This window comes from Haliaeetus albicilla, chromosome 26 (assembly GCF_947461875.1).
Source record: "Haliaeetus albicilla chromosome 26, bHalAlb1.1, whole genome shotgun sequence".
In the NCBI taxonomy this organism is placed as follows: domain Eukaryota; kingdom Metazoa; phylum Chordata; class Aves; order Accipitriformes; family Accipitridae; genus Haliaeetus; species Haliaeetus albicilla.
In genome coordinates this window covers 7,010,899-7,028,587 of record NC_091508.1, presented here as the reverse complement: position 1 = coordinate 7,028,587, position 17,689 = coordinate 7,010,899, and the positions used below count along the sequence as shown (strand labels likewise).

At 45.8% G+C, this 17,689-nt stretch overlaps 1 protein-coding gene across 1 annotated transcript in view; it reads right to left on the bottom strand.

Moving 5' to 3' along the window:
* Window positions 1-17,689, bottom strand: part of IGFN1 (immunoglobulin like and fibronectin type III domain containing 1) — a 41,181-nt gene that overhangs the window by 12,361 nt on the left and 11,131 nt on the right. The window contains exons 5-14 of the mRNA XM_069770606.1: window positions 15,100-15,239; window positions 14,745-14,844; window positions 13,815-13,862; window positions 13,210-13,255; window positions 12,250-12,424; window positions 11,522-11,635; window positions 10,321-10,492; window positions 9,441-9,713; window positions 3,394-8,067; window positions 1,447-2,727 (exon numbers count right to left, since the gene is read on the bottom strand). Coding sequence (XP_069626707.1) covers window positions 1,447-2,727; window positions 3,394-8,067; window positions 9,441-9,713; window positions 10,321-10,492; window positions 11,522-11,635; window positions 12,250-12,424; window positions 13,210-13,255; window positions 13,815-13,862; window positions 14,745-14,844; window positions 15,100-15,239 — 7,023 coding nt within the window. The remainder of the gene's footprint in view (window positions 1-1,446; window positions 2,728-3,393; window positions 8,068-9,440; window positions 9,714-10,320; window positions 10,493-11,521; window positions 11,636-12,249; window positions 12,425-13,209; window positions 13,256-13,814; window positions 13,863-14,744; window positions 14,845-15,099; window positions 15,240-17,689) is intronic.

The following is a 17,689-nucleotide window of genomic DNA, read 5'->3' as shown; positions in this document are numbered from 1 at the left end:
ATTCTTTTCCTCTGCATTGACCAGATACAGGGCTGCCCAACCACTTCGCCCTAAACAGCTCCAAGTCACACTATTCTCTACCCCCTGTATTCCTCTTTCCCTTCCCAAGTTCTTCTCCACTAACATCCTCATCCCGTCTCTAATAAACATCCCACCTCCTTCCTCATTAACTCCAATTTTGTTTTTACGTCCTTATTTATAGCTATGTTTTGTTTGCCTTGATAATTTCTAAGTTGTCAGCAATTCTATTCGGTGAATATACCCCTTCGGTTATACATTTCTACAGTTTTCACATTATCATCTTGCTAGTGTAGCCAAACGGCTGCATACACATTTGTCCTGGTTTCAGCTGGAATAAAGTTAATTTTCTTCTTATCAGCTGGTACAGTGCTGTGTTTTGGATTTAGGATGAGAATAATGTTGATAACACACTGATGTTTTAGTATAAACACTGGTTAGCAACAACTAAGTCAAGGACTTTTCTAGCTTTTCATACCGCCCTGCCAGCAGAGGCTGGGAGTGCATAAGAAACTGGGAGGGGACACAGCAAGGACAGCTGACCCAAACAAGCCAAAGGGGTATTCCATACCATATTACGTCATGCCCAATATATAAACTGGGGGGAGTTGGCAGGTGGGCACCATGGCTCAGGGATTGGCTGGGCATCAGTCAGCGGGTGGTGAGCAATTGTATTGTGCAACACCTGTTCTGTATATTCTATTATTAGTAGTAGTATTCTTTTCCCTTCTTTTTCTGTCCTGTTAAACTGTCTTTATCTCAACCACGAGTTTTACTTCTTTCCCCCTCCCGATTCTTTCCCCCAGCATGCGGGGGATGGGGGGGAGTGAGCGAGCAGCTGTGTGGTGCTTAATTGCCAGCTGGGGTTAAACCAGGACAACATTACTCTCCTTTTACTATATGCAACACCTTATTATTTCTGATGTTACAAGAGAAAAGAGCTCTTCATATTAGGCCCAATGTGCATATTAATCCAATATAAGCAGGCACAGATTTGTTCCCAGAACTTTGAAAACCACAGATCTTTGCACTAGATGTTAGAACAAATAAAATGAAACAATAAGTTTTAAATTGGAACAATATCAAAGAAACATGGCCACATTCCTTGCAACTATATGTGAACTAGTATGTTTGTGAACTGAAGTCTGTTCCATGTGGATCTGAATCATTTATTTGAATGAACAGATACCTGTTTTAGATAATTTAAACAAAGATTATTTAGACTTTTAAGGCAGTTGGATCTGAGCAAATTGTATAAGGTCAAACAGAAAATCAGTGGTAGAATTAGGAACGGATTGCAGTATAATCAATTTTCTACATATAGCTACATTTGTCTAAACCGTAAGATTCAGTTTCACTCCAGGATTAGGAACATGAGTATCAAAATGCAAAGACCAGCAATACAGAAGTCATCAATTAAACACATACCTTTCAGATCATCTAGGCAATAATGTCTTCTTTTTCCCATACTTTCTGTATTCTTCAAGAAATCATTTGCTTTAATATCAAGGCTGGCTTCCTGTTTTCTCTGGTTTATTGAAGGAGGTCCGCCATAATAATCTGACATCTGACCATAATCCAATGAACCTTGACCAAAACCACCTGAATTCCTCCCATCAACAGATCTGTTATGGGATTTACTCCCTGCCCCTCCAAAGGCAGAATTTTTGCCATAAAGGGAGCCTAAGTGTCCTAAATCTCTGCCCTCACTCCTGGCATCTCTTTGGCCTGAAAGTGAATCTCTGTCATCAGATGAACCTTTGCTCCCTGATGCTCTGAATTCACTATCAGTGCCCTTTCCAGTTTTACCTCCCATAGAAGATTTGCCAGAATGTGAATCCAACCCATATTCACCACCTCGTCTAACAGCACCTACCACACCTTCTTTACCAGGGACAGAATGTAACTCCCTTTCATCACCTCCCAACCTGCCAACACCACCCACACCAGCCCTGGCTCCAGCTGAGCCACTGTCCTTGCCATAGGGAGACCCAGCTCCCCGTATTGCAGAGCCAATGACACCACCACCTTCTGAGGAAAAGCCATTGCCTGCTACTCCTCCTTGAGCTCTGCTCAGCAAAGCGTCCCTGCCATGGCGAGATCCCAATACTTCTTCACCTCTAAAAGGAAAATGAGCAGCTCCTGCCACAGCCCCAGCTGGGAGACCATCCTTTCCATATGGACATCCAGACCTACCAAAACCAGCTCCACCACTACCAGCTCCAGCTCCCATTCCCACCGGAAGACCATCTTTTCCATAAGGAGAACTAATTCCCTGTGCACCAGCTACATCAGAACCACCAAGACCTACTCCAGCAGCCCCAGCTGGGAGACCATCCTTTCCATAGGGAGACCCAACTCCCCCTGCACCAGCTACACCAGCACCACCAATGCCAGCTCCAGCTGGGAGACCATCCTTTCCATAGGGAGACCCAACTCCCCCTGCACCAGCTACACCAGCACCAACAACACCAGCCCCAGCTAGGAGAGCATCCTTTCCATAAGGATACCCAACTCCCCCTATACCCGCTGCACCACTGACACCAGCACTAGCTGGTAGACCATCCTTTCCGTATGGAGAACCAACTCCCCCTGCACCAGCTATGCCAGCACCACCAATGCCAGCCCCAACTGGGAGACCATCCTTTCCATAGGGAGACCCAACTGCCCCTGCACCAGCTACACCAGCACCACCAATGCCAGCTCCAGCTGGGAGACCATCATTTCTGAAGGGAGACCAAACTCCACCTGCACCACCTACCCCAGTACCACCAGCCCCAGCCCCCCCAGCTGGGAGGCCCTCCTTTCCATAGGGAGTCTCAACTCCCCTGACACCATCTACACCAGCAACACTAACACCAGGACCACCAACAGTGGCTCCAGCAGGGACAGCATCCTTTCCATAGGGAGACCCAACTCCCCTTGCACTAGGTACACCACCAATGCGAGCCCCAGATGGGAGACCATCCTTTCTATAGGGAGACCCAACTCCCCCTGCACCAGCTACACCAGCACCACCAGCAGCAGCCCCAGCTGGGACACCATCCTTTCCATAGGGAGACGCAAATCCCCCTGTACCAGCTGCATCAGCTACACCAGCGCCAGCTGGGAGACCATCCTTTCCATAGGGAGACCCAACTCCCCCTGCACCAGCTACACCAGCACCACCAATGCCAGTCCCAGCTGGGACACCATCCTTTCCGCAGGGAGCCCAAACTCCCCCTGCACCAGCACCACCAATGCCAGCCGCAGCTGGGAGACCATCCTTTCCACAGGGAGACCCAAGTACACCTGCACCAGCTACACCAGCACCACCAGCACCAGCTCCAGCTGGGACACCATCCCTTCCACAGGGAGCCCAAACTCCCCCTGCACCAGCACCACCAATGCCAGCCGCAGCTGGGAGACCATCCTTTCCATAGGGAGACCCAAGTACACCTGCACCAGCTACACCAGCACCACCAATGCCAGCCCCAACTGGGAGACCATCCTTTCCGTAGGGAGACCCAACTCCCCCTGCACCAGCTACACCAGCACCAACAACACCAACCCCAGCTGGGAGACCATCCTTTCCATAGGGAGACCCAACTACACCTGCACCAGCTACACCAGCACCAACAACACCAGCCCCAGCTGGGAGACCATGCTTTCCATAGGGAGACCCAACTCCTCCTGCACCAGCTATACCACCAACACCTGCTCCAGCTGGGAGACCATCCTTTCCATAGGGAGACCCAACTACACCTGCACCAGCTACACCAGCACCACCAGCACCAGCCCCAGCTGGGACACCATCCTTTCCATAGGGAGACGCAAATCCCCCTGTACCAGCTGCATCAGCTACACCAGCGCCAGCTGGGAGACCATCCTTTCCATAGGGAGACCCAACTACACCTGCACCAGCTACACCAGCACCACCAATGCCAGTCCCAGCTGGGACACCATCCTTTCCATAGGGAGACCCAACTACACCTGCACCAGCTATACCACCAACACCTGCTCCAGCAGGGAGACCATCCTTTCCATAGGGAGACCCAACTCCCCCTGCACCAGCTACACCAGCACCAGCAGCACCAGCCCCAGCTGGGAGACCATCCTTTCCATAGGGAGACGCAAATCCCCCTGCACCAGCTGCATCAGCTACACCAGCGCCAGCTGGGAGACCATCCTTTCCATAGGGAGACCCAACTCCCCCTGCACCAGCTACACCAGCACCACCAATGCCAGCCCCAGCTGGGAGACCATGCTTTCCATAGGGAGACCCAACTCCTCCTGCACCAGCTATACCACCAACACCTGCTCCAACTGGGAGACCATCCTTTCCATAGGGAGACCCAACTCCCCCTGCACCAGCTATACCACCAACACCTGCTCCAACTGGGAGACCATCTTTTCCATACGGAGACCCAACTCCCCCTGCAACAGCTACACCAGCACCACTAATGCCTGCCCCAACTGGGAGACCATCCTTTCCATAGGGAGACCCAACTCCCCCTGCACCAGCTGCACCAGCACCACCAACACCTGCTCCAACTGGGACACGATCTTTTCCATAAGGAGATCCAACTCCTCCTGCACCACCTACACCAGCACCACCAATGCCAGTCCCAGCTGGGACACCATCCTTTCCATAGGGAGACCCAACTCCCCCTGCACCAGCTACACCAGCACCACCAATGCCAGCCCCAGCTGGGAGACCATCCTTTCCATAGGGAGACCCAACTCCCCCTGCACCAGCTACACCAGCACCACCAATGCCAGCCCCAGCTGGGAGACCATCCTTTCCATAGGGAGACCCAACTCCCCCTGCACCAGCTACACCAGCACCACCAACACTAGTGCCAGCTGGGAGACCATCCTTTCCATAGGGAGACCCAACTGCCCCTGCACCAGCTACACCAGCCCCACCAACACTAGTGCCAGCTGGGAGACCATCCTTTCCATAGGGAGACCCAACTGCCCCTGCACCAGCTACACCAGCACCACCAATGCCAGCCCCAGCTGGGACACCATCCTTTCCATAGGGAGACCCAACACCCCCTGCACCAGCTACACCAGCACCACCAATGCCTGCCCCAACTGGGAGACCATCCTTTCCATAGGGAGACCCAAGTGCCGCTGCACCACCTACACCTGGACCAGCCCCAACTGGAACACCATCCTTTCCATATGGAGACCCAAATCCCCCTTCACCAGCAGCACCACCAGCAATGCCAGCCCCAGCTGGAAGACCATCCTTTCCATATGGAGATCCAACTTCCCATGCACCAGGTACACCAGCACCAATACCTGCTTGAGCTGGAAGACCATCTTTTCCATAGGGAGATGCAATACCTACAAAACCTGCTACACTACCACCACCGACACCTGCACGAGTTGGAACACTATCCTTTCCATATGGATGCCAAACAGCCCCTGCACCAGCACCACCAATGTCTGTTACAGCTGGGAGACCATCCTTTCCATAAGGAGACCCAAATCCCCCTGCACCAGCTACACCAGCACCACCAACACCAGCCCCAACTGGAAGACCATCCTTTCCATAGGGAGATCCAATACCTCCAAAAACACCAGCTGCAGCCCCACCAACACCTGCTCCAGCTGGGAGACCATCCTTTCCATAGGGAGACCCAACTATCCCTGCACCAGCTACACCAGCACCACCAACACCAGCCCCAACTGGAAGACCATCCTTTCCATAGGGAGACCCAACTACACCTGCACCAGCTACACCAGCACCACCAACACCAGCCCCAACTGGAAGACCATCCTTTCCATAGGGAGACCCAACTACACCTGCACCAGCTACACCAGCACCACCAATGCCAGTCCCAGCTGGGACACCATCCTTTCCATAGGGAGATCGAACTCCTCCTGCACCAGCTGCACCAGCACCACCAACACCTGCTCCAGCTGGGAGACCATCCTTTCCATAGGGAGACCCAACTCCCCCTGCACCAGCTACTCCAGCACCAACAACGCCAGCCCCAGCTGGGACACCATCCTTTCCATAGGGAGACCCAACTACACCTGCACCAGCTACACCAATGCCTGCTCCAGCTGGGAGACCATCCTTTCCATAGAGAGACCCAACTCCCCCTGCACCAGCTACACCAACACCAGCCCCAGCTGGGAGACCATCCTTTCCATAGGGAGACCCAACTCCCCCTGCACCAGCTACACCAGCACCACCAGCACCAGCCCCAGCTGGGACACCATCCTTTCCATAGGGAGACGCAAATCCCCCTGTACCAGCTACACCAGCACCACCAATGCCTGCCCCAGGTGGGAGACCATCCTTTCCATAGGGAGACCCAACTCCCCTTGCACCAGCAACACCAATGCCAGCCCCAACTGGGAGACCATCCTTTCCATAGGGAGACCCAACTACACCTGCACCAGCTACACCAGCACCACCAATGCCAGTCCCAGCTGGGAGACCATCCTTTCCATAGGGAGATCCAACTCCCCCTGCACCAGCTACACCAGCACCACCAATGCGAGCCCCAGCTGCGAGACCATCCTTTCCATAGGGAGACCCAACTCCCCCTGCACCAGCTACACCAGCACCACCAATGCCAGCCCTAGCTGGGAGACCATCTTTTCCATAGGGAGACCCAACTCCCCTTGCACCAGCAACACCAATGCCTGCTCCAGCTGGGAGACCATCCTTTCCATAGGGAGACCCAACTCCCCCTACACCAGCTACACCAGCACCAGCAATGCCAGCCCCAGCTGGGAGACCATCCTTTCCATAGGGAGACCCAACTCCCCCGGCACCAGCTATACCACCAACACCCACTCCAACTGGGACACCATCTTTTCCATAAGGAGACCCAACTCCCCCTGCACCAGCTACACCAGCCCCACCAACACTAGTGCCAGCTGGGAGACCATCCTTTCCATAGGGAGACCCAACTCCCCCTGCACCAGCTACACCAGCACCACCAATGCCAGCCCCAGCTGGGAGACCATCCTTTCCATACGGAGGCCCAACAGCTCCTGCACCAGCTACAGCAGCACTGCCAATACTTGCTCCAACTGTCTGACCATCTGGACCATACAGAGCCTCCATTTCCCCTATATAACTGCCACCTGCACCAGATATAGCCCCATGTCCAGCTGGAAGAAGCCCTGGGCTATAGAGCAAGTCAGACCTTCCTTCCTGCCCTAAATGACCGCTGGCATGAAGTGTCAGGCCATCCTTGCCATAGGGAGTCCCTATTTGTCCTTCTCTGTTTATATTTGCTCCATTCATATCAAGTACAGTGGGCAGACCATCCTTGCCATAGGGGGACTTCATTCCTCCTGCAATCTCAGTACCTGCAGCATTTTTTCTAGCTCCAGTCCCTGGACTAGTCCTACTTAACAGGTCACCCTTACCACCCTTACCATCTCCCACTCCTGTTGAATGAGGATCGAGCCTGTTTAACACAGAACTTCCATCAGTAGCACCTAATCTCCCAACACGTCCAAAGCCAGCTCTGTACCTACTATCACCTAATTTACCATCCTTGCCATGCTGAGAGCTCACTCCTTCTCCATTATCCATGTCAATGTTAACAGCATCCACCATACCATCATCTCTGCCATCCGCAGAATACCATTCACCTGGTCCTCCTAATTCATCACCAGTATCTGCTCTGCCTGTCATAGAATCCTTGCCACGGAAAGTCCTTAATCCAGTTTTGCCTCCTAAGCCTTTTAATCCAAAGTTACTACCATCATTTGTCATTGAGTCTCCACCTAGGTCTGCTCCAGAAAACTGCCCAAACCCCATCCTTCCATTTCTGTGGGGCCCGTGTAGCCCATCTTTTCCCAAAAATCTATGGTTTCCATCAACATCAATGGAGTGTCCTTCACTGCCAATTTGACCATTTCTATACCAGCCATCTTTTTCCACGTCAGTGTCCATAAGATGATCTTCATCACCAATATATTCTCTGCGTCGAAGTTTCTTAGCCCTGTCTTTATCTGGCAATGTTTCTTTCAGCCACTCAGATTTCTGTCTTTCACCTCCTTCACCCTGTCTCCTCTTTCCTTTGGCATCTGTATTGAAGATGAATTGTTTGATTGGAGGAGATATAATTTACAGGAAAAGAGAGGGGAAAAAAAAAAGGACAGACAATCAATAGGTCATGTACTGCATCAACAACCAAAGAAAATATGTTAGCATTTGTTATAATTTCATTCTAGGACACAGAAACATAATATATTTAAGTAAATTTAAATTCAGTTCAAATCCTAATTTTTTCAGTATCACATTCAGACATATTTTTACATTTCTTGGTTAAAAAGACAATTACTTTTAGTGGAAACATGCTTGTTAAAACAAACAAACAAACAAAAAAAGCAGAAAACCAAGACAAATTTCCAGCATGACTGGTCTAATCTGAGGGACTTAGATTGTATCTGGAATTCATTAGCTCCTTCTGCCTTCTCCCTCCAGCCCTGGAGGAGTTAGAGAATATCCCATGCACAGAGCGGTCATCAGTTCCCACCCTTGAATTAGGATCTCACTGGTACTGAGGCAGCTTGCACATCTGGCATCCTGGCATTTTAGACATGGCCAACCTGAAGACTAAAGATTCCAGTTCTGTGAATAGCTTTGTATTAATCTCAATTAATTTGTATTAATCTCAAATTCAGGCTTTTCTGAGAGCAGGTCACTCACTGTTTTGATTTCCCAGCTAGATATCATTTCTGCAGAGCATTAACAGCTCAATGAAATCAGTGGGCAGTTTTTTGTATGTCATACTCAACCTGCACTGTTTCTGAAAGGTCATCAAAAAAGCCTTTATGAAAGAGACCACCTTTTGCTGCAGCAGGATCTCAAAAGAAACCAAAGCAACTACCTTTCAGAAGCAAAAAAATACGAGCCAGCTAACTATTAATCTGCTTGCACTGAAAGGAGTGTTTCCCATCTTCCCAGCTTCCTTTGAGCTTCTTCAAACATGTTTAACCTCTAATTTGGAAAGAAAAATACTATCTAGCAAGATAGTATTGAATAGTATTGTGTGGTGGTGCATATTGGTAGAATAGAATTGATAGTATTGAAAGCTCCTTGATGCCCTGTATGCTGTACTGTGTTCACATAGTGACAGCTTCATCAAATACCCAGGCTGAGATATGGAGCATTTTTCAATAACTGATAGAGAACATGCTACTTCATAGTAGCTATAGAGTAAATTAGCCAATAGGATTTGTCAGGACTAATAAAAAGGGAAAAATTTGTCTCATCTGAAGAAGAAAGAGGGTCTAACCTAGACCTTCATTTTTCTAAATATAATTTAGGAACTAGAGGCTCCACAATTCATTTCTCAGAATAGAATCATCTCAATGAGCAATCAGGCAGTGAGAGGAATATTATTTTGTTAACACATCTCAAGCCAACATTATGGGAATAATACAGTGTCACTTACACTCTACAATAAGCCAGGCATTTGAGGAGCAGAGTCCAGTGTCGAGGGTGTACATGCCATTGTCAGAGGGCACAACATTTTTGATAATCAGCTGGTGGGTCAGACCATCAGGTGTTACGGAGATCTGGTGCTTCTCACTTGCCTCAAGGAGGTGGGTTTTGTGTAGCCACACAGCATCGTAACAGGGTGTGCGTAGGATACAATCAAAGACAGCATCTTCTTCCTCAGAACAACGCACATCACTGAGTGGCTGCTGAAATCTCACAGGGATGGCTGCAATGGAAAAATAAAAAGCTATAGAAAGGAAACAGAGAGCTATTTCTGTCTTCCAAGAAAAACTTTTTGCAGCTAAAGGAAGAAAGACAGACAGGAACTTGCCATGCATGTGAGCATTGGTTTAAGCAGAAAATGTTAAAATTGAGATGTGCTCCTGTGCCCAGTTCTACAGGACAAAAAGGCAGAAAAGTAGATTTTTGTGTTTATTATCTTCTGAGACAGTTATACCACACATCACTGATGTGGTGATAATTTGTAGTCAATGTATTTCAGCAGCATGATACTTGTATTATTATTCTGAGCTTACAAAAGGAAACTCTAGCATGGGGTAAGTTAAGGAATTTGCTCACTGTCATCCAGAAGCCAGAGCCAAACTGGTACTTGAACCTAGTCCTTTGCACTACAAATGCCATACCCATATCCCATAATCACTCTCCTGCTCTTTTTCACCTGTGTCATACGAGGAGCCCTTATTTGGCAACACAAAACCAGTCTTCTGTAGTTATCAGTTTTTACTCCTGAGCTTTGCATATGCTCCTAGATAAAATTTTCCAGCAAAACTTGTTACAGTTGCACATCACATACATGTAACTCAATTCCTTACATTCAGCATCCAGTTCAGTTGAGAAAACAGGTACATCCTCCACTCTGACTTGATACACGCCTGCATCTTCTGGCTGCACATCGTTGACAATGAAGCTATACCTTTTTCCAATTCGCCTCAGGCAGTGCTTTCTGTATTCATCCCCTGTTCCATATCTGAGCCTCTCACCATCCTAGAAAGAAAAATGTACTCTTAAAGGCAATGCACAACTAGTGCAAGGCATTTCAAACTAATGAGGCCAAATTTGTGCTACAACCACCTTATTCATATAAATGATTAACAACAGAGAAGTCTACGCTCTATTACTACTTACAGCGGACAGCTCTAAGTGGACCAGACTCATTGCTTATGTAACACACAGGCAATAATATTTGCAGTAAGTCAGTCCTGCACAGAACAGAGCATCAGACTCCCAAACTAGGCAAAACAATAGTACTTTGCTAGCTTACATAAGGTTTTGAAGCTTAACTAATACACAGTTACTGTAACTTTGAAGACAAAGTAGTTTCTTTGCTTAGATTTTAGCATCCTCATAGATGGACAAGCAGGTGAGGTCACCACTTTCCTATCTGTAACACACTGGGGTTACCTTCTCCGCGTTGTGGCTGCATAGACTTCATGTCATGCATTTGATTCAGAAGTTCATAGAGTTAGTCTGACCTCCTCTTTAATAAATTCTGATTTCCCCTGTATTAAAGCCACTAACCACAGTTTGACTGAAATGTATCTTCCAGAAAAACATCCACAGCACTTATCACCTGGGGTTCACATCAGACTAACTACACAATTAGACAGGATATTTCACTTCCTTGAGATCTTCTTTCACAGCAGTGAGTTATAATGGAATAACACACGTGAAAAGGTGAATAAAATCTTTTTTCTTCTTATATGAGACTGCATAATTTCTGCTGCCTGAAAGACACTCTTAGAATTTCCTCTTACCAGAAGAGTTCTTGAAGTCAAAAGGATGTCAGTAACTGACCGTTTCCCCTGTACTTGGATCTACAAATCCCAAGTGATAATCACCACCAAAGACTACCTGGACCCTCACACCAGGTAACCCAACCAATGAAGAATTCCGCAATGGACAGACAACTTTAAGAAGTATATTTTCTTTCAGCCACTGCTCAGCAGATCAAACATTTTATGTAGAAGACTTCAGTGGCTACTATGAGCTGGTCAACTCATCTCACCCCCTCACCTTAAGCAGATAAACTTTGCTGTTGTGATTTTTCAGGTCCATCACCAGACTGAATGTAGCTTTTCCATCCTTGTTGACTTTGATGTGTTCAAAGTTTCTGATACTGTGTAGTAACTGCAAAGAAAGATACAAGAATCTAGTAAATGATAAGGCTGCCATGACAGAAGTTCTTAAGCTGTTGAACTAATGTGAAATCTACTTTTTGTCTGCATAGAAAAGAGCTACCTCTAACTTCATGTGTATAGGAGAAGCATCTGTAAGCTTCCACAGTTTCCTCCTGTAGGCAAATTATATTTTACATGCTACCTCCTGGTCATTCACACACTACACAACCACTGTTCGTCCAGATTTCTACATGCCCTTGTATGTGAAGGCCAATTTTGACTCTCAGGCATATAACTTTTCTATTTGGGGTCCAAATTCTCATCAGAGGCAACTGAATACAGATTTTAGCCATGTAGTTTAATAAAATTATTGAACGTATTATCCTATGGTCAGTATCTCCTAAAATTTGTGAATTGAACTTCAAAAAAGTCAATAGCATTTTCATCTGCATGAGTATAGAAGTAGGATTTCTTTTAAAACATTATCATAAATCATTCTGTCATACAATAAAATTTTCATCTAGAAAGAAATTTAGGAAGGTTTAGCCTGTTTTCAGAACCTACTGAGGAACTATAGGACTCTGCAGTTGTTTGTTAAAAATCAGAGCTTTCAGTTTATTTTACCTCTCCTTGTTCACTTTCTGTGTCCTTCCTCATCTCTTGCAGCTTTCTCAGCATCCCACGGAAGTCAACAATTCCATATTTCATACAGATTTTCTCATAATCTCTCCTATCTGCATGCAGCAACAGTTGCCAGACTGCTTCTTTGTCCAAGGGTTTTGGTTTTGGTGCTGGGGCCCTTAGAACCAGGGGGGGAAAAAAAAATCTAGACATTTTGACAGACGACAAGATGTCTTGTTTTTCTATACTTAATCCCCTTTCACCTCTCTCTCCATCATTTCTGTAGTTCACTTGGCCCTGTAGATGTAGGCAAGAAAGAATGGGACTCTTCCAGAACAGGTGTTCTCCATCTGTACTACAAATTAAATGCTGCCAGGGAACAGTCTTGCCCTGGGCCATATAGGGCAAGACTGTAATGCAGTTGTCCACACTGTTAAATTATCAGCAGAGTCACTGGCACATTCTGGCCCAGGCCAGCTTGCACTCTCCCAAGTAATTTCTCAGCACAGTTCAGGATTTTGCACAGGCCAGAGATCATTCCCATCAGGCAATCTTTGGAGGTTCCCACCTGGGAAGTGAAGGGATTTCAGCAATCTGCACAGGGCAGTCTGTGCTGTTGGTCTGGGAGACAGGGCTCAGTCCCTGATTAGCTAGAAAGATCATTACATAACTTGTCACTTAGGCAGGAAGTTACTTGTGAGCTAAAAACAGGAAAGCAGAGAAACACATCTTTTAAGTCAAAATCTTGTGGTGCAAAGGAACATACACCTCAAAATGAGGTTGGTACCTTGTGTTTATCTTAGCCTCACAGACAGTGTCAAATTGTTCTGTTATGTCTCTCCATATTTTGTCTCACAACAACTTTGGAAACAAGAAGTGTTGCCATGAAGATCTATGAAGCTGTCCCCTGTCATCAAGAAACATCTAGGAAGTGTAACAATGGCCTTCATTACAGAGGCTTACCGCTTCCTCAGCAGCTTCCTGAAGTCCTGAAGCTTCTTCTTTAACTCTATTAAAGGGTGGAGGAAACAACAAACATTCAGACACTCAACACTGTCAAATATATCCCCCAAAAGAATATAATGAAAAATAGCCACTGACAACAGGCCATTCTACTATGCTGTTTACCTCTGGTGATATTTTCACACTTTATAAAAAAACTGCCACGAAACTTTGAGCCAGTTTTCTTTGCCATACTCATGTCCTTTGAGTGCCATTATAGTTCATCGCTTCCTAGGGGGATTTCCTCTCTTTCTAGAGAGGACGCTCTAGAAACCCACTATTTTCCAGCCATGTTAACATGTTTGATCCAGCTGTATTTGACATCACAAAATCCTTTCCCAGCACTAATGATTCCAGAATCAGAACAGCTCAAAGCCATATCTAAGATCAACACTTTACTCAAAGGTAAACAGCAAGCAGAAAGAGACAACAGAGTATTAGCGATTCATCAACCCTTCTCTTACTTTATTCTTTACAAGTTTGGGGTAGTAATAATGTGGTAGACAGAGGACTATATGCCCTCCCTCCCCACCCCAAAAAAGAAAATATATCTAATTCTAACTTACCATCAGCAGGGTGAACAGGAACATATCTCGCTTTCCTCTTAAAGCCAGCTGATAGTTTATAAGAGAAAACAGAGGAAAAACAAGCCATAAGATGAACAAGATAACAGTCAGACTAACACCAGTAAACCAATGAACTATAAAATAAAACCTTTGTATCTGTTACCAATGCAAGAGGAAATCCTAATTTGGATTTCCTTATCAATCTGACATTGACTCCCAGTAATCTCCATCTATAAATGCAATATTTCTATTGCAATTGACTCTGTGCTTACTGGATACTCTACACAGTGGAGGAGACTGTTTCTGCCCTATGAATCTTTTGGCTTAAGCAATGGTAGGAAATATTAACATCTTGTTTTAGAGATGGGGAGCCAAGGTACAAAGATTATCTGGCCAAATGCAGATAGTTACCTTCTAAACTTTACAGGCACACAGGTGAAATGGATGCTTCCAACATAGTCCACCTCCTGCTTGAGTAGGTTCCAAGAATATATTACCCAGTTATATTTTACCCACAAAGTGCCCATTTCTCTCCACTGACTATAAAGGGAAGCAGGGGACTAGGTCAGGTAGACACCATAGATGTCTGAAGTGAAGTGGGATGGATCCCTCCCAAAAGACTGATTTGTTCAACATTATAAAGAAAGGATTGAGCCAATTCAACACCAACACTAAATCCAGAACATCTGATTATGGTCCAGTGCAGTGACCACAATACCACTTTCTTCTCCCTTGCCTTAAAGCTCATAGTGTCATGGAGTCACCAAAGTGGGGGGAGTCACAGAAGACCTTCAGTCCTCAGTGAGTGGAAAAATAGACCTTCACATCAAGGATACTTAGACAATGCTCTGGGCATCCACCCCCAGAGGACAGAAAAGCCAACTACTTGGGACCACAGGACCCTTGGAACACAGAACTGGTCAGTCCTACCTTGTATGATCCTGAGGCCAGCAGAGCATGCAGCTTCCCCATATTCATTCACAGCAAAGCAACGATACAAATCGCTGTCATCTGTAGTGAGTTTGTTTATCTTAAAAAGAAGAACACAGTAAGAGCTCACAGCGATGTGCTGTGGCTCAGTTCACACACCTTCAGCTTGTAATAAACCAGCTACTCAATGACATCTCAGATCTTTCTTCTGTTCCCAGAATGACCCTAAAAAGCTTTATTTGCTTATCTTTGTGTTATCTCAGATCTGGTGACATCTAAATCAGCCCACTGCAGGTTTTTCCTTTCCATTGCTCTCTCTGTTCCATGAGTCCTGTCTGAAATATTTGGTCTTTACCTGCAGAATGAATTCATTTGTAACGTTATTGAAGAATGTTTCATATTTGGCAGGATCATCCATTCCTCCTTGCATACGCGTCCATTTCACGTCAGGGGTTGGGACACCTTTGACCACAGCTCTGAAAATGGCATTTTTACCTTTGAAAAGAGGCAAGAAATCAGTTATTTAAGACAGGCTTGAACATGAGGACACTCATGCCAGGCCCCTTATGTTATCAATAGAGTGATACCCAGAGTGAGCCATCTCTGTTGTTTTAGGCAGAAACATTCTTTGAAAACAATTACATCTTTTTGTTTTCTCTGTAAAAGATGCCTAAATTACCAGTTTAAGTTGCATTAAATGCCCAAATTACTGCAAGACATCTGCCATAATCTCCACTCTAACTCACTGGCTTTCAAAGAGATTACTTGAAAACTAACTTTAAAATTCACCACTGACACATACAGTCTCTGCCTGTGTTTTTATTGCACAGCCATGCTGATAGAGAAATCACATATCCAAGACAGCAATTTTTTGGTATCTTGGTCTGATTTTGAACTCCCTCGAAATTTGGGCAGGGCCAAAGAGCAAGCAGTTATTAGCTCAAGTCCAGGCTGCGCTACCTTTCCCCATGTCAATAATGTCAGGTTTCCCTGTATTCAATCATTAAAGGCCTTTAAAACGTGGTGTTAGCCTGCCAGACTTGACTGCTAACATCCTCTGATCATCTCTGAAATCAACAGCGCTATAGCAAGTTCAGCCTTGACTTGCTTCCGCCAACTTGTATGCATTGCTTGTACCACAGCCATGAAATGCCCAAATCCATTCTCATCACACACATATTCCCCTGCAAGTTCCCATCACTTTTCCATTCTTTCAGACTGGTCCTCTGTTGTGACCATGCTGGACAGGATGTTAAATAACAAAGGACTCACTGTGCTGGAGTCCCCTGTCTCTAGACATCAGTGAAGTTCATCTGTGAATAGTTGCAGCTCCTGGTCTCTTTTTCATTTGGATAAATTTGGATTTATTAGAAGGTGGGAACAAGAAAATATCCCTTCTGCACACTTAAGAAAACACATTCTTAACAGACAACACTGTACCACAACTGGGAGGACCCATGCAGGGTAGGATGTTTCCCCATGTACCCCCTACATGTCATCTTTCTGCAATATCTTTCTTGTCTGCTAGCCTGGCACCACCTTGCACTCCAAACACACCAGGCTCTGCTATTGAAAGAGGCACAGAAGGGAGAAAAGGATGGGGTTTACCTGTGAGCTCTCTCCTTCATCTCTGCTCCCCTAAGAATCTGAGTATGCTGCAACTGACCACAGAAATCTCCAACAGCTTTACCACTGCCTAGTACAACCCTTTTCTTTTTCTTCCAAAAGGCTTCAAAGACATAAGAAACATGATGAAACAACAAATCAGAGAAGTGACTCGTGTATAGGTAAGTGGGAGTGTCACAGGGGAATAGAAATGGAGATGAGTCATCCATGGATATAGCTCAGGGCAGAAACAATTACTATCTTTCTTTTGCAATAGTTGTGGTCTTCACGTGACCAACACTGTTAAAAATTCTCCCCAGAAAGTCTTGCAATATTTCCCACGCCCTTCTGCAGTCACCACCAAAAAACTTATTTGATGCAGCAAGCTCCTGCCAACCAATTCTTATCAAATGGCATCTTCCAACTTTTTCTGAGATTGCAGTACTATCTATTATTAAAGTCTGTTTCCAATTGATTATACCTTTGTCAAATTTTAGCCATTCTGGCTGCAATTTCCCATGCTTGCCATCTGTCACAGGACACAACTCCACAGCTAGGAGTATCAGCTAATCCATGCACTGAATGCAAAAAGGCAATGACAATATCATTAAAGACACTCATCATGCATCTGCATAGACACTGAATTCACTTTACACAGTGACCCACCTGAATGCCCTAACATTTTGTATATGAACCACAAGACGTACTGTAAATGAAGTAATTTGGAAAATTTAGACAGGGTGACTGACCACCGCCTTGGTTCATGCCTGAAACTTGTAGGTGGAAGGTGGAAGGTGGGGGATGAGGAGGAATGTACCACTAGAGGCCACTGTGCTCCTTCATAAAATCTCAATGGCTCGTGAAAATCAGCAGATGGGCGTGACAACATTGAAATCCAGGGTGCTAGAAACAGTTCAATCTTGTGAGGGAAGAGAAGCCACACGATCTCCTCAGGCTATCCCACTTCAGAAAAAAAAAAAAAAAAAGAAAAGAAGAAAAAAAAAGAAAAGAAAAAAAGAAAAAAAAAGAAGAAAAAAAAAGAAAGACTCTGCAAGTGCAGAGAGATTACTGGAAGTTTTCCCATTGATTTTAGGTCTCAGCTCATATGCTGCCTTCTCTATACTCTATGCAACATCCATATTGTTTCTTGAAGGAGAAGTACAGCCTAAATAACATCTGCAGTCAGCATATCTTACTTTAAAAAGCAGTTAATTTTAGTGCTGAATGCTCATAATACAAGTTAGTTCAATAGGAAGAAAGAATTATTTCAATCTTTTGCTGCAAAATACTTTGAGAGCTTCCTGCAGAATTCACAGGATTTGTTGTATACATTAGGAGCC